We start from the raw sequence: 16975 nt of genomic DNA, 5'->3' as shown, positions 1-16975 counted from the left end.
AACAGCGTTATGTTGAGGCTGGAGCCTGTTTGGTTGTCAAGGTGAACCAGGTGGTTGTATAATAGAAGTATTTCCGCCCTCACAGTCACTCTGACCCATTGTTCCTTCTTTCCGATGAGACTTGATAGCTTTGAGTTCTTTTAGAAAGTCCACTATTGGCCACACTTTGAGCTGAAGAACAGCAATAAATACTTTGAGCGATACTTTTGGCACTTGTTAGTTTTATCATCCCACCACCCATCTGTCAGTTTGCATGTTGCTATGATTCCAAAAGCTATGCCACTGGTATTTTAATACCAGCAGGGTCACCCATGGTGGAAAGGTTTTAGTGGAGCTTCCAGACTAAGACTGTGAAGAAAGGCCTGGCAGTCTGCTTCTGAAAAATTACTCAGTGAAAACCCTATGGATCACAACAAAACATTGTCCAGTATAATGCTGGAAGATGAGACACCTAGACTAGAAGGCACTCAAAATACACAGTGGCTGCAACAATGGACTGAAGCATACCAGTGATCATGAAGATGGCACAGGGCCAGGCAACATTTCATTCTGTTGTACATGGGGTCACCATGAGTCAGAGCTGACTCAACAGCAGCTAACAGCAACAACGTTTTATTATTTAGTTGATCAGGAAGAAAAACAAGAAAGAACTGAGAAAAGACCCCTTTTAAACATTTATAATGTCAGCAACCCTTTCCTAATCCTAGGCTATGCACAGCACCTACCCATCCTTTCCTTTAGTGTGAGGTAGGGCTTTGGGAGTGGAGGCAGCAAAATGCACACTCCCCCTGCTGGTGTCCCCATCATCCAGCCTGGCTCTTCCACCTGTCCACATGGGGCTGCCCTTCGGCCCTAGCTCTTGGTCACTACGTGAGCAGCTGGACATGTGCAGGATGGCAGGGTTGGGCAGGCCTCAGGGGTCACACCAAAAGTCAGCTGCAAGAGAAGTTAGAGTCCTGGTTCTTGTTCCTGATCTAGACTGACACTCACACGGGCGGCCAGTGTAAAGGGCAGGAGACGGGGACAGGGACAGCAGTGCACCATGGCCTTGTTGATACCCAGCTCATCACGGGTGAGGATGGCTGTTTAATGTCCTATTTCTGCACTGGATGGTAAGCCCTAGAGGCCAGGATATTCAGATATTCCTTTTGTGTGCCTTATATCCCCAGCACCATGCTAGACAGATAGATAGTGAAACCTGTAAGAGCCGGAACTCGGGGACTGCTTTGTTTTTCCAAGTCTCGCAAGTTTTCCGCCTTTGACGGGGTGTAGTCTTACCACTTTTCTATCACTGGTTTTAGTGGAAAATATTTGAGTTTTCCACCTTACACAGGTTTCAGATTTTGCAGGTTTTACTGTACATGCATACAAACATCCATCCATCCGTACATACCTGCGGTGAAACTGACTTCGACTCATGGTGACCTTATGTACAACGGAACAAAATGTTGCCTGGTCCCGCATCAGCCACACAATCACTAGCATTTTCAAGTCTATCTTTGTGGCCACTGTGCCAATCCATCTCACTGAGGGTCTGTCTCACCCTCGCTAGCCCTCTACTTTATCAAACATGATGTCTTACTCCAGGGATTGATCCCTTCTGATGATGTTCCAAAGCAAGCAAGTCAGCCAGTGTTCTCTTGTGATCCATAGAGTTTTTATTGGCTAAAACCTGTCCACCATGGGTGACCCAGCTGGTATTTGAAATACAAGTGGCATAGCTTTCAACATCACAGCAACACACAAGCCACCACAGTATGACAGATTGACAGATGGGTGATGGGCTAGACAAACAGTACCATGTAAATGCTCATGGGGAGTACCAGAGAAAAAAAACCACCAGCTGAGAAGCAAATCTCTGGAGTAAAGGAGGTTGTATATGGAATGTAGCATGAGAACTTTACTGTGCGCTGCCACTGAGTCGGGGGTGCAAGTCCAAATCTTCTGATGCTGTAGGACCGTAACCGACAGTGGTCCTCCACTCAGGCTCCTCCTTGGTGGCTGCAGGACCTGAGGCAGACCACTGACCCCCAGGTGTGAGCCGCTTGAGGGCAGATCCTAAGTTCCATTCATGTACTTATCTCTGTCTAGTTCACTACCTGAAACATAATATTTGTTGAATGACTAAATGATTCTCCAAAATGGAAGGGTTGAACTAGTGATCACTGAAGCCCCTTGCAGTTCAAACATTCTAACATTTTTAATCCAAATATGTTAAAAAAAAAAAAAAAAATTTAAGCTCCAACCAGTAATCAACTCATTTTGACTAATATTCCAATGCAGTGAATATCCACCACCAAAGGAATTTTTAGGCTCCCTCATAATTCATTATAATGGGATTTGGCCTCTAAAACTCAGTAATGGGTAATCTAGTTGACTTCTACAACTAAACGTGAAGAAAACGAAAATCTTCACAACTGGCTTATAAAGAACATCATGATAAATGGAGAAGAAATTGAAGCTGTCAAAGATTTCATTCTATTTGGTTCAACAATCTGTGTCCATGGAAGCAGCAGTCAGGAAATCAAATAATGTATTGCACTGGGCAAGTCTGGTACCAAAGACCTCTTTGTAGTTTTTAAAAGCAAAGATGTCACTTCAATGACTAAGGTGCATCTGACCCAAGCCATAGTCTTTTCAGTCACCTCATATTCATGCACAAGTTGGATAGTGAAAAAGAAAAACAGAAGAATTGAAAACGTTGATGAAGAATACTGAGTATACCGTGGGCTTCCACAAGAACGAACAAATCAGTCTTAGAAGATACAGAAGCAGAATGTTCCTTAGAAGCAAGGATGGCAAGACTGGCTCCCTTACTTTGGACGCATCATCAGGAAAGACCAATCGCTAGAAAAGGACACCGTATTTGGTAAAGTAGAGGGTCAACAAAAATGAGAGAAACCTTCAATGAGATGGATTGACACAACAGCCAAAACAATGAGCTTGTTGCCATTGATCAGGAACATGCACAGGACCAGGCAGTGTTTCATTCTGCTATACTTGGGTCACCGTGTTGTTGTTGTTGTTGTTGTCGTTAGGTGCTGTCAAGTCAGTTCCAACTCACAGCAACCCTATGCACCACAGAACAAAACACGGGCCCATCCTGCACCATGCTCACAATCATTATTATGCTTGGGCCCATTGTTGGCAGGCACTGTGTCAGTCCATGTCGTCGAGGGTCTTCCTCTTTTTTGCTGACCCTGTACTTTACCAAGCATTGTGTCCTTCTCCAGGGACTGATCCCTCCTGACAACTTGTCCAAAATATGTAAGATGTAGTTTCACCATCCTGGCTTCTAAGGAGCATTCTGGTTGGAAGAACCAAGACAGATTTGTTTGTTCTTTTGATAGGCCATGGTATATTCAGTATTCTTCGCCAACACCACAGTTCAAAGGCGTCAGTTCTTTTTCGGTCTTCCTTATTCATCGTCCAGCTTTCATCTGCATATGAGGTGATTGAAAACACCATGGCTTGGGTCAGGAGCACCTTAGTCTTCAAGGTGACGTCTTTGCTTTTCAACACTTTGAAGAGGTCTTTTGTACCATGAGTTGGAGCCAACTCGATGGCAAGTGACAATAACCATTGACTTTGCCTGTGAGTAGAGGCTGTGAAGTACATCAGAGAGCACTTTTATTTGCCTTTAAAGGTCTCAATTGTAAATGCTGCACTCTGTCTTCTTCAGGGGGTACCTCTCATCCTGCAAGTCATGTCCAGCTCCTTAGGCTGCGGGAAGAGAAGCCGTAGCCACAGCCCCACCTCCCCCACCACATTTTCCACACAGCCCTCTGATTCCCACCTCACTGCTTTGCTTTCCAGCACACCTCTTAATGACCCTATAGTCAGGAAAGGCCTCTACTGAATGTCCCTGTCCCCAGCCACTTGTGTTCCCTCATCTCCAACTTGTCCCCTCTCCAAGCAGAAGGTCGGAGCTAGAAAGGAACACAGTGCATTCTGTCTCATTCTTAAACAGATGATTAAAAGAAGTTACTCTTCTCAATGGTTTGCAATCCTTGTCATTTTTCAGGGGAAGGTGGGGTAGAAGGAAGAGGATGGAGATGTGAAAGGGAAGAGATGAAGAGTAGGATGGAGCAGTCAAGTGTGCTGGTAAAAGCAGGGCTCTGGCAGCAGGTTGCCTGGTTCTGAACCCAGCCCTGTCACTCATTAGCTGCCTAAGCTAGGGCATGCTACTTATTTTCTCTGTGCCTCAGTTTCCTCATGGGTGTAACAGGGACAGTGATGCTCCCCACCAAATGGGGCCACGATGTTTTAATGACCTCATGTATGTAAAGGACTTAGAAGAGTGCCTGGGACATAGTGCTGCGTAATGTTAGCTGCTGCTGCTGCTGTTGCTGTGTTATTGATTGACAGTTAAGTTTGTGCCGCAACAATGGACTTCACACATGCCAGTGATCATGAATGTGGCACAGGACTGGGCAATGTTTCACTCTGTTGTGCATAAGGTCGCCATGAGTCAAAGGTGACTCAATAGCAAGGCAACTAACAGCAACAACAGGGGTCATGCCAGGTGAAATATTGAGGAACTTTAGGCTAAAAGGAGTCCCTGGGAAGCACAAACAGTCAAGCACTTATCTACCAACTGAAAGGTTGGTTGTTTGAATCCACCCAGAGGCATTTGGAAGAAAGGCCTGGTGATCTATTTCCAAAAATTCAGCCATTGAAAACCCTACGTAGCACAGTTCTACTCTGACACATATGGGATCACCATGAGTTGGAATCAACTCAATGGCAACTGATTTTTCATTTATTTTGGGGGGGAGCTAAAAGGGACTGCATTGGGTGGTGTCAGAATCGAAAGAGCTCAAATTGAGACATATGGGGCTAACTTTGGCTGCTTGGTCACTGGGGACATCCCTACCATAGAGGAATCTGTTTTCTTACTATTCAGTTCTAAGCCGCAAGATCCTCCCACTCCATCATTCTGGAGTTTTCATGGATAGGCAGCTCTTTGAGCATGAGGAGACCGGCGTGCTACATCAAATTGCACTCATGACCAGTTGTCAGCTCCACTCCTATCAATTCTCCAGCCCACAAGGAGGACAGGAGTGTGCCCTGCCCCCTGAAAGCTCCAGACAGAAGTTTCTGGAGAATAAGTAAAAGGAAGCCCTTATCATGTCCATCAATGTTAGGAAAAGGGAAGCCTGGTAGGTTTTCCATTTAAATCTTCTGAAATAGTTTTCAGTTTCTCTCAATTTATAAAATTAATCCATATGTTTATGATTCATTTGCACCTAACTCATCACAATGTTTTGTAAAGGCTCTTTGAATCCCAAGCATTCTTACAGGGGCCTTTTTTGAAGCGCGAAGAAACAGGTTGATAACCTTTTCTTCCACTCACTTTCAGTTGGAAATCTCACCTTGTAGGCGGCCATGTTGCCAACTCTAGGCTAGCAGTTACCTGAGTGAACTAACTAGAAAATAACGAAATCCTCCTTTCCTGGAACACCCCATCTCTCAGAAATCTAGCATTTTGCAGCACCTCTCCTTTACAATATAAGCAGGAAAGGAAGGCTATATCTTCTGCATATGGGAGGCAGGGGGATCAGGGTCTCCAGTACAGAATGGGCAGTCAGGGCCCCACCTCCACCTGTGGACACTGTGGCTACAGGTTCCCACCCCTCAGGGCAGGCCTCCCACCCTCCGGCAGTACTGGGGGCCTGTCCAATCTGCATGGAAGGCAGGCCTCTTGGAGTTTGTCTACAGAGCGTGTGTACCAGGCGCTGTGGCTTAAAGGTTTTCCATGAGGACTGAGTTCTGCAAAAGGCTTTCATGCCTTGGACTCACAGGAAGAGTGGGGCTTGGCTGGCCCATGCCAACAGCTGCTGCTGCTCTCCCATCATTCACTGCTCTCCTTATTTATAAAGTAATGAAAAAGAGCTCATGTATAGTGAGCTCTTACAAGGAGCTGGGTACTGTGCTAAGTGCTTGACATGCTTCTTCATTGGGGTCTTGTTAAAACAGTCCTATGAGGTTGACACAGTGAATTTCTGCATATTATAGATGAGGAAATGGAAGCCCAGTTAAATCACTGGCCAAGGGTGCACAGGTGGGAAATGGCAGAGCTGACCTTGAACCCAGGCAGCCTGGCCCAGAGCCTGCCCTGCCCCTCAGCACTGCTGCCCCCTCTGCTAGGGAGGTGGAAAGAGCTGGGTGAGGTTCAGTCATTGTTGGTTGCTGCTCTCCGGTGCCTCGTGGGCCAGGTGTCCGTCCCATCACTATCAGAGGCAGCAGTAGAGAGGAGGAGGGGAAGGGGCTGCACACAGGCAGGGGCCATGGGAGCTTGGCAGGGCACAGGAAGCCCCCACCCCGCCTCATGCATTGCAAAGCTGTGACACTCCCTACCCAGGGGACGCATGCGCGTTCATTCAGCAAACTTTATCCTGCACTTACTGTGTGTTAGACATTGCTCTGGGCACAGAGGTGAGGGTGGAACAGGATAGTCGGCCCTGCCTTCAGGAGTGCACATGGGGGGACAGCGGGATGACAGGTTGGGGCAGACAGGGAGACCAGCACTCCGCAGCGCCCAGACCCACTAGTGCCCAACAGGGCAGGTACACGTGCCTTTTTTTTTTTTTAAATAGAATAGCCTTATCAAAATACGGAGAACTGGTGGTGCAGTGGTTTAAGAGCTGTCTGCTAACCAAAAGGTCAGCCGTTCAAATCCACCAGCCACTCATTGGAAACCTTTGGGGCAGTTCTACTCTGTTCTGTAGGGTCACTATGAGTCAGAATAGACTCGACAGCAACAGGTTTTGGTATTGAGATATAATTCACATACCATACACCCATTTAAAGTGTACACGTCAGTGGTTTGTAGTATATTCACAGAGCTGTGCAACCATCAGCACATTCTAATTCCAAACATTTTCATAAGCCCAAAAGAAACCTCATTTCTCATTCCTCCCAACCCCCTACCCCTGGTAATTACTAAACCTGCTTTCTGTCTCTATAGATTTGACTATTCTAAACATTTCACATAAATGAAATCACACCATATGTGGTCTTTTGAGTCTGGCTTTTTTCATTTAGCATAACATTTTCAAGGTTCATCCATGTTGTAGCATGTGTAAGTGCTTCAGCCCTTTTTATGGCCAAATAATAGTCCATTGTATGAATAGACCACATTTTGTTTATCCATTTAGCAGTTGATGGACACCTGGGTTATTTCCACTTTGAGGCTATTATGGATAATGCTACTATGAACATTTGTGTACAGTGTGGTCATATGTTTTTATTTCTCTTGGGTATAAACCTAGGAGTGATTTCCTGCATCTTATGGGAATCCTATGTTTAACTTTTTGAGGACCTGCAAAACTGTTTGCCAAAGCAGTTGCATTCCAATACTTGTTATTGTCCATCTTTTTTATTGTAGTCATCCTAGTGGATGTGAAGTGATATATCATTATGGATTGCATTTGCATTTACCTAATGACTAATGATACGCTTATTGACCGTTTGTATATCTTCTTTGGAGGAATGTCTCTTCATGTCCTTTGCCCATTTTTAACTGGGTTATTTGTCTTTTTATTGTTGAATGGTAAGAGTTCTTTATATAATCTAGATACAAGTCCCTTATCAGATATGTGATTTGCAAATATTTTCTCCCATTCTGTGGGTTGTCTTCATTCTCTCAGTGGTATTCTATGAGACACGAAAGTTTTAAATTTTGATGAAGTCCAATTTATCTACTTTTTCTTTTGTTGCTTGTGCTTTTGGTGTTGTGTCTGGGAAGACTGCCTAACCCAGGGTCATGAAGATTACTCCTATATTTTCTTTTTAGAGTGTTATAGTTTCAGCTCTTACATTTAGGTCTATGATCAATTTTGAGTTAATTTTTGTATGGTGTGAGGAAGGGGTCCATGTTCTTTTTTTTGTATATACCTATCCAGCTGTCCCAGCACGATTTATTGAAAAGACATTTTCCCACTGAGCAGTCTTGGCACGCTTGTCAAAAACCAGTGACTATAACTGGGGCAGTTGGGTTTTGAATGGAATAAGACAGCACTTGGAGCAGGGGGTTTGGGGTGCATTGCTTCACCAGCTCCCACTCTTGTGGCAACTCTTAGTTTTGCCTCTGAGCCAAGTTTCTCTGCCTCGCTGGCTGTTCGATACCTGGATGGCGTGAGTGAGTGTGGTGTGGGACACTCCTGTCAGGAGCATTGAGTAAGGAGAAATGGCTACTAGCTTCATAGCGGGCTCTCTGGGCAGTCTGGCAGCAGTGCCTTCCCGCACTCAGGATCCACCCCCAGGCATGTCCACTGAGCAGAGCCATGGGCCTGTACTGAACTGAAAAAGAAATAGAGGTGGGGAGGAGGTTGTTTTCTCCTCTAATCTAGAGCAGGCAGCTGGCATCGGGAGAGGGAACAGAGCAGATGATGTGATTTCGGGAACCCCAAGGAATCCCCTAAAGTAAGGGCCTCCTCCCCTCTAGATGTGGTAATGTAACACTCACCAGTGACATCATCCTGGGCTGATCCAAATAGGGACCCTGTACCCACCTGAAGGCAGATAACCCTGTGAGCTATAGCACCCTAGATCCTGTGAGTGTATCTGTCTTAGTCATCTAGTGCTGCCATAACAGAAATACCACAAGTAGATGGTTTTAACAAAGACAAGTTTATTTCCTCACAGTCAAAGTAGGCTAAAAGTCCAAATTCAGGGTGTCAGCTCCAGGGGAAGGCTTTTTCTCTCAGCCTTCTCATCAATGTTCCCCCAGACTAGGAGCTTCTCAGCACAGGGACCCCAGTCCAAAGGACGCGCTCTGCTCCCAGCACTGCTTTCTTGATGGTATGAGGTCCCCCTGTCTCACTGCTCACTTCTGTCTTTTATATCTCAACAGATTGCCTCAGGACACAATCCAGTCTTGTAGATCAGGTCCTGCCTTACTAACACAACTGCCGCCCATCCTCCCTCATTAACATCATAGAGGCAGGTTTATGACATACAGGAAAATCACACAGTACCAGGAATCATGGGCTAGCCAAACTGATACACACATTTTTGGGGGGACATAATTCAAACCATGACAGTATCCTTCCTGAAAGGGGCTCAGAGATGACCACCCCCAGGTAGGAAAGAGAAGGGAGGAGGAGCAGAGAGAGGAGGTGAAGAACGGATTAAGGAGGCTAGGACCCAAGGCAGACTCTTCGTTTGTCAGGTGTATCTGACCCTGTAAAGGGCTCTACCTTGTAAATAAAGGGAGGAGAGAGGAGAGAAGAGAGGGAACTGCATTGAGAGCAAATTCCTGGAGTTTTGGGCATCCTCTGGAAGCAAAGGCTTTGGATCCGGGGCGATGGTCAGAATTAGCAGGTCTTCCAGTGGGCATGAGGGAGTGGTGTGGGGCAAAGCCACCAGCAGCCTGTTTGTCCAGAGGCCCTGGCATGGTTAAAGTCCAGCCTTCACATACTGAGAGCAGCAGCCCGCCTGGTGGGGCTGGGAACTGGCCTGTCCACACCTTCCGGGGGAGAGAGGCCAGGCCCACTGGTTTGCCGTTTCTTTACTCCAGGTGGAGGAAGGGTGTGAGGTGACTCTGCTGTGTCTGGGGGTGAGAAAAGAGGACCGTGGATTCTGAAGTGGAACAACCACTGCCCCTCCCCCATATCAAAGAGAAACATAAGTGGCCAGAGAGGGGAGGTGGCAGACCCATGGCTGCCCAGCCAGTGAAGGCAGCTCAGGGCAGCAGGTCAATTCTGCCCACGTGTGGCCCAGGGTCTTCCTGATGAGGTCTTAGAAACTGCAGTGCAAATAAAGGCCTTACAGCTATCCTGTCCACATACTCCAGAATTACCCAGTTATTCTACAAAAGCCAAGTCAGCACCACCATGGTAAAAACAGAGGATTAAAACAAGTGTCCAGAAGGCACAGTGAGTCCTTCCCACAGCCTGCAGGGGTGTGAGAGAGGGACAGCCCTCAGCCTGTGCATAGCCAGGGCCCTGGGGCCAGGCTTGGGCCTGGAGCAGCCTCAGGCTCACTACCATGTGATTATCTCTGTGACATGAGGACAGTGGCATTCCTAACCCTGTCTGCTGGGCAGAATTGCCTGGGAGTGGTCCCTCCTCTCAGTCAGTGCATCCAGGGCCCACCTCTCAGCAAATCCAGGGCCCACGTCTCAGTCAGCGCGTCCAGGGCCCACCTCTCAGTCAGCGTGTCCAGGGCCCACCTCTCAGTCAGCGTGTCCAGGGCCCACCTCTCAGTCAGCGTGTCCAGGGCCCACCTCTCAGTCAGCGTGTCCAGGGCCCATCTCTCAGCAAATCCAGGGCCCACCTCTCAGTCAGCACGTCCAGGGCCCACCTCTCAGTCAGCGTGTTCAGGGCCCACGTCTCAGTCAGCGCGTCCAGGGCCCACGTCTCAGTCAGCATGTCCAGGGCCCACCTCTCAGCGTGTCCAGGGCCCACCTCTCAGTCAGCGTGTCCAGGGCCTGGCTCAGGAAATCACTTTGTAAGAAGCTTCTCAGGGTCCAGTGGGAGCCAGCAGCCTAGATTATCCAAGGCTAACACTTCCCTAATCACCACCCTCCCCCAAAGAAAGAATTTAGAAGGTACAAGTTATTAGGGAAAAGTGACACTTCTGTGCTATAATGGCGGTGGTGGGGGTCATGCCCGAAGTTCTCCGAGGTGTGGAGGTCCAGTATGCACGGGCAAAGCTCCTCCTACTGACGAGGCCCCCATGCCCCCCACTCACTGCCTCCTCTCTTCTGTTTTCTAGGACACACAAGACCAGCCACTGCTACCGCATCACCTACCGACACATGGAGCGGACGCTGTCACAGCGGGAGGTGCAGGGAGTCCACCAGGCCGTGCAGGAGGCCGTTGTGCGGGTGCTGGGTGTCGAAGGCAGGTTCTGATGCCGCTGCTCCTCCTGGCCACGGGCCTTTCATGGCTGAAAGATTCACCGAAGGAGAAAACGATATTGTTCTTGAACAGGGCATCAGGCATCTTTTGATAAATGGGTCAGTTTTAGGACTTTCAGAAAATAAAGGATCGCTCTTGAGAAAGTACTGACATAGCATTTGTCTTTTATTTGGGGAGGGGGGGAGAAAGGAACAATAATGTAAGTGATCCCTCCGTTCCTTTTAGAAGTGCTTTGCCCATTGGCGCTCAGCATTGTTAATTGGTCCCTGGGTTCCATTACAGTGTAAACACCAGGCATTATTTCTTGCCTGACAGGTTCTTCCATTCATGTAATGAGAGAACACCAACAGGGGCATCAGAAACTCCAGATAAGGGAAGCTTTTTGAGTCAGCCTCCCTTCCTTTCTCCCTTCTCTCTTTTTCTGGCTTTTAAAGGGCAGGCTTCAAAGAGATCACTAATGAAATGCCAAGGCTCCCCTCAAAAGCGAAGGGAGTCATGTCTCTGAGCAGAGGCCAGGTATTTACTTGCTTTTCATCAACCGGGGCTGGGAGTCAGGCCCCTGGCCCCAGGGCGTGGGCTTTCTCTGCCTTTTGCCTCACTGGTGAGGCAGAAAAGGAGAGCGGATGCCCCCGGCTCTCTGAGGCACAGAGCGGGGCCAGGTGCTTGAACTCCCTCAGAGTTTTGTTTCCTGATAGGAGGCCTGGCTTCCCAGGCGACCTTTAAGGAAGAATGTTGCTTTGATGCCCCCCCACCCCACCCCATCCCAGGCGTTTGTAGTCAGCCTGCTCCATCCATGAGCAGGGTTCTAATCAGATTCTCTTCCTGGCATGGTGCAGGCACTGATGGAGGACCACAGGTGCCCGATTTGATGAGGGGCAGCCATTAGCCAGCCGGGCAGGGGTGGGCGGGCAGAGCTGCTTTCTGGAGGGAAGGAATGGGCCTCGGTGTCATTTACCATGTTATCAATTTGGAATTTTCACTTAGCTTTCCAAAGGAATTTTGGAAGCCCAACCCCAAGTCCCGCATCAAGCCTGGAACCAAACCACAGTCCCTAGTGGGAGGAGCTGGGTGGGAGTCCCAGCGTGACTAGTCCATTCCTTCAGCGTGCGTTAAGCAGACTGTTTCTCACCCAGCCCCGGGCTGCATTTTCAGAGATCCCCTTCATCCCATAAGGAGTGAGGTACACATTCATATTCTCTAAGAAAACAAGCTGCATGAGTAATGCCCAGAAAACAGTGGTTCTGCCTCATGGTCCACAACTTGAGCTTTAATTCAAATCACCAAACATTTTTCAAATGCTATACTTGTACCTTGGACTTCCATGCAGGAGACCCAGTTCAATTCCCGGCCAATGTACCTCATGCACAGCCACCACCCGTCTGTCAGTGGAGGCTGTATATTGCTATGATGCTGAACAGGTTTCAGTCCAGACTAAAACTGTCATTCACAAGGGCCGGGAGGATCCAGGCTGAGATTGCAACACCTCAGGGAAAGCTGGGTGGCCTCCTTCAGGAACCCTGAGCTTTCATTGTCCTGTGACAAGGTGGCAGGTGGGGTGGGGGGGGGGTGAGGACTGGAAGAAGCCTCCCCGGCATTCCTGTTGTCTGTTCTTTCCAGACCCCTGCATGGGCAGGATGTCCTGGGAGACATGGTGGCGTGAGGGGTCATCCTTAGGTAAGGGTGTCCCTCCTTCGAAGGACTATCTGAAAGGCCACGTCCTGGAGCTGAGCCCCGAGTAGCCATCTCCTAGCACGTGGATTGCCTGTCCCGAGGGCCAGGCCTCTGAGGCCAGTGGACACTGGTGACTCTGAACCCTCTAAAGCTAAATTCTGGGACCAACGGGAGCCTTGGGGTGGGGCGGAGGGCGTGGTGGGCTCACAGTCATTGTGCCTTCGTCCACCCCTGCCATTTTCTCTTCCTGCTGCAGGAGACTCTGCTGAGCTGACTCTGGAGCTGGCGCCTCTAGCTGGGCAGTCCTGGAGCACCGCCTAGCTCACAGTGAGCCAGTGCTCACAGGTGGGCCGACGGTCAGGCAGCAGGAAATGAAAAAGGAAAACTTTCAACACTGGAGATTCTTTTATCTTTCTCATATATGAGAGGAAATGTGTGCATGAACTCAAAAGAATACATGGCAGCCTCTGAATACCTGCCCAGCTGCCCCTCTGCCAGGATGACCACCAACCCCACCTATGGGTCATGTCACTGCTTCCCTGTAGTGGGCTGGGGGCTGTGTCATTAGTGCTGGTGGGGTGACAGGAGCTGACACTCCTGGCTCCCCAGCTCTCCTCGGCACGAGCTCGTTCACTTTGAGCATGCGGGCACAGTCTAGGTGCCAGCAGTGGACAGTGCACAAGTCAGACAGGCCCAGCCCTCGGGGAGTCTCAATCCCGGGAGATGCCACTGTCGCCTCCACTCTCGGCTGAGGGAGGAGATGACTGTGCTCAAGGAGAGGCGGCAGTGCATCACCTGAGCCTCCTAACCCCCTCCTGTGCACTTACTGTTGACCCCTGCTCCCCATATCCAGGCGTCCTACAGCTGTGGCTGTCTGGACCACAGCAAGGACAGATGGGCCACCATTGTGGAGGTGGCTTCAGCCCCAGCACAGCATCAGCCAGATGCCAGCTGCGAAACTCTGTCAATGAGGAGCAAGACCATTTGGCCTGGGCACTGAGGCCAGCCCTGGGTTCTGTGCCCATACCATTAGAGGCCCCTGTTTATCCTCAGATGACCAGAGTGGTCAACAGACTTTTACATGCTACCACAGCTCCTTCAGGACGGTAAATCAAGGACACGGTCAGAACAGGAAAGGTCAGCTCCTAAAGCTGCACAGTCTAGGCAAGGGCGATCTGCAGTCCCAGGAGGACTTAGCCCCACACACTGGAAGGCAGGGCGGGGGCGGGATATGGAGAGCCTGGACCTCAGCAATCAGGCAGACTGTTGCCCTGAGCTTTCGAGTGGCCTCTGTGTCCAGTGATGCCTCATTGCTTAAATAGCCAAAGCCAGTGCCACACTGAAAGCCAGGGGCCACCGGCAGCTTCCCAGTGACACTGATGAGACCACCTTGTTTTGGTCCTGTTTCTTGCCCAATTCACCACTGGCCACAAGCTCATTCCTTTGCTCGGGGCTGTTCTCAGGAGGGAACAGGGCAGAGATGCCTGCCAGGCACAAGGACAAGGCCGAGGAAGGCCAGGCTGTCCACCCAGCTCTGCCCAGGTGAGCCACTCACGCCCCTGAGGCTCAACGTCCTTAGCTCGAAAATGGAGATAATGCTCCTTTTCCTTCTTCCCCTGACTGAGTGTGCCTGCTCACAAAGACTCAGGAAGTGATGTGTGTAAGACTCCTAAACATCTCGTTTGAGCATCGGAAAGCTCTGTGAAGGGGAGCCGCCCTGTTGTCGACTTTGAAGCTAATAGTGTGAGACCAGAGGACGAGGCCCAGGCCTTCCAGTTGACAGGTGTAGAGCTAGCATTTAAAGGCCCCTCTGTGATATTGTCCCTGGGTGGTACAAATGGTTAACACACTCAGCTGCTAACCAAAAGGTTGGAGGTTCCAGTCCACCCACAGGTTCCTTGGAAGAAAGGCCTAGTGTTCTAATTCCGAAAAATCAGCCATTGAAAACCCCATGGAGTACAGTTCTACTGTGACACACATGGGGTCGCTGTGAGTCAGAGTCAATTCAACAGCAACTGGTTTTTGGTTTTCTGTAGTACTAGAGCACATGGACATCCCACTGTACCTGTGCCTGTCAGGAAGGGACGACCACAAAAACCAGTGCCTCACCCTCCACAGCCACCTCTTCAAAATGAGGGACAGCATGATCCTGTGTCCTTGGTGTTGTACACAAGCCTTGGAGAGGGCTCAGTGTTCTCATGTATCACAGTGATGATGAGAAGAAGTCAAGGCAGGCACTTGAGATGGATTAAACAACAAGGATCAATCTGAAAGGAAATCAGTGCATTAAACTCTCCACAGCAGCACTTCCCCACCCATGTTCCCTGCCTGCACTGGGCTGCTGCACATTCATATGTAGGACACGGGGCTCTCGGCCTGCCGGCCAGGGCATCAGCCCTTCTCTCCAGTCAAGGGAGGATCTTGGAATGCGAATGTGTGAGCTCAACCTCATTACAGGGAAACTTTGAGATCCATTTTTAAGAAGCTTCTAATCTAGCAAGAGTGAATCATTTGAAATTGTCTATACTTTATTAGTAGTAAGAAATAACTTCCAGCTCAGCAGCCTTATAGGACAGAATAGAACTGCCCCATAGGGTTTCTAAGGAGCGCCTGGTGGATTCGATCTGCTGACCTATTGGTTAGCAGACAAGCTCTTAACCACTGCACCACCAGGCCTCCAAAAAATAACTAGGGGATTCCATAACAAAGATCCGCAAAGTGGGTGGCTTATAAGAAAAGAAATGTATTGTCTCACAATTCTGGAGGCTAGGAGTCGGAATTCAGGGTGTCCGCACAGCCGTGTTATTTCCAAGGCTCTAGGGGAAGCTCCTTCCTTGTCTCTCCCAGCTTCCTTGGCTTGTGGCAGCATCACTCCAATCTCTGCCTCCCTCTCCACATGGCCTTCTTCCCTCTGTGTCTCAGTCTCCTCTCCTCTTTTATGGGGACACCACTCTTATTGGATTAGGACCCACCCTATTCCAGTATGACCCCAAGTTAACTGATAACATCTTCAAAGACCCTATTTCCAAACAAGGTCACATTCACAGGCAGCAGGGGTTAGAACTTCAGCATGTCTTTTTGGAGGACGCAATTCAAATCCTAACAGCACCAAAGCAATTCAATGGAGAAAGAAACGTCCTTTCAACAAAGGGTACAGGAACAACTGATTATCCATATAAAAAAAGAATAGAAATTTGACCCCTACTTTACACTTCACACAAAAATTAATTCAAAAGGGAATATAGACCTAAATGTAAAAGCTAAAAACTTATTATAAAGCTTAAGAAAGAAAACGTAAGGGACGAGCTTTGCGACCTTGGGTAGATAAAGATTTTTTTTTTTTTTTAATCTTTAAAAAATCTTTATTTTTAAAACTGAACCATAATACATGCTGAGAGGGGGAAAATGTGCTTCAGAATTATTTGCAGTAAAGAGACAGGGAAGCCTGGACCATACCCACTTTTCATGTTACTTCCTGTTAAAGTTAAGTGTGAATCCTTTTAACCCATTACTTGGAGCTGATTCCAACTTATAGCAACTCCATGTGTGTCAAAGTAGAACAGTACTCCATAGAGTTTTCAATGGCTGTAATCTTTTTTTTTTTATTGTTTTAGTTTAAATGCAGTTTACATTTCAAGTTAGTCTTCCATACAAAATTTTATACATACATTGTTATGTGACCCTAATTGCTCACCCCATTCTGCAGACAGCGCACTCTTCCTTTCTGTCCCTGATTCCCTGTGTCCATTCAACCAGCTTCTAACCCTCTCTGCCTTCCCATCTCACCTCTAGACAGAAGCTGCCCCTTTGGTCTCTTGCATCTACTTGAGCTAAGAGGCACACTCCTCACGAGTATCACTTTATGTCCCACAGTCCAGACCAGTCCCTATCTGAAGAGTTAGCCTTGGAAATTGTTTTAATTCTGGGCTGATAGAGAATCCAGGGGCCATGCTTTCCGGGGTACCTCCAGTCTCAGTCAGACTGTTAAGTCTGGTCTTCTTACTAGAATTTGAGTTCTGCACCCCACCTTTCTCCTGCTCCATCTGGGACACTCTGTTGTGTTCCCTGTCAGAGTAGTCATTGGTGGTAGCTGGGCACCATCTAGTTCTTCGGGTCTCAGGCTGATGAAATCTCTGGTTTATGTGGCCCTTTCTGTCTCCTGGGCTAATACTTTCCTTGTGTCTTTGATGTTCTTCATTCTCCTTTACTCCAGGTGGTTGGGACGAAATGATCTGTCTTAGATGGCCACTTGCAAGCTTTTAAGACCCCCAACGCCACTCACCAAAGTGCGATGCAGAACATTTTCTTAATAAGCTTTATTATGCCAGTTCACCTAGATGTCCCCTGAAAGCATGGTCCCCAGACCCTTACCCCTGCTACTCTGTCTCTCAAAGTATTTGATTGTATTCAGGAAACTTCTTAGCTTTGGTTTAGTC

At 48.4% G+C, this 16975-nt stretch overlaps 1 protein-coding gene across 1 annotated transcript in view; it reads left to right on the top strand.

The window, feature by feature from the left end:
• The window catches only part of FARS2 (phenylalanyl-tRNA synthetase 2, mitochondrial), a 517904-nt gene extending 506941 nt beyond the window's left edge, over positions 1–10963 (top strand). The window contains exon 6 of the mRNA XM_023741741.1: positions 10723–10963. Coding sequence (XP_023597509.1) covers positions 10723–10861 — 139 coding nt within the window. The 3' untranslated portion in view covers positions 10862–10963. The remainder of the gene's footprint in view (positions 1–10722) is intronic.
• The last annotated feature ends 6012 nt before the right edge of the window (positions 10964–16975 follow it).

This window comes from Trichechus manatus, unplaced genomic scaffold (genome assembly GCF_000243295.1).
Source record: "Trichechus manatus latirostris isolate Lorelei unplaced genomic scaffold, TriManLat1.0 scaffold00188, whole genome shotgun sequence".
Lineage (NCBI taxonomy): Eukaryota > Metazoa > Chordata > Mammalia > Sirenia > Trichechidae > Trichechus > Trichechus manatus.
The sequence above is the reverse complement of the archived record's forward strand: the minus strand, read 5'-3'. Positions and strand labels throughout refer to the sequence as shown.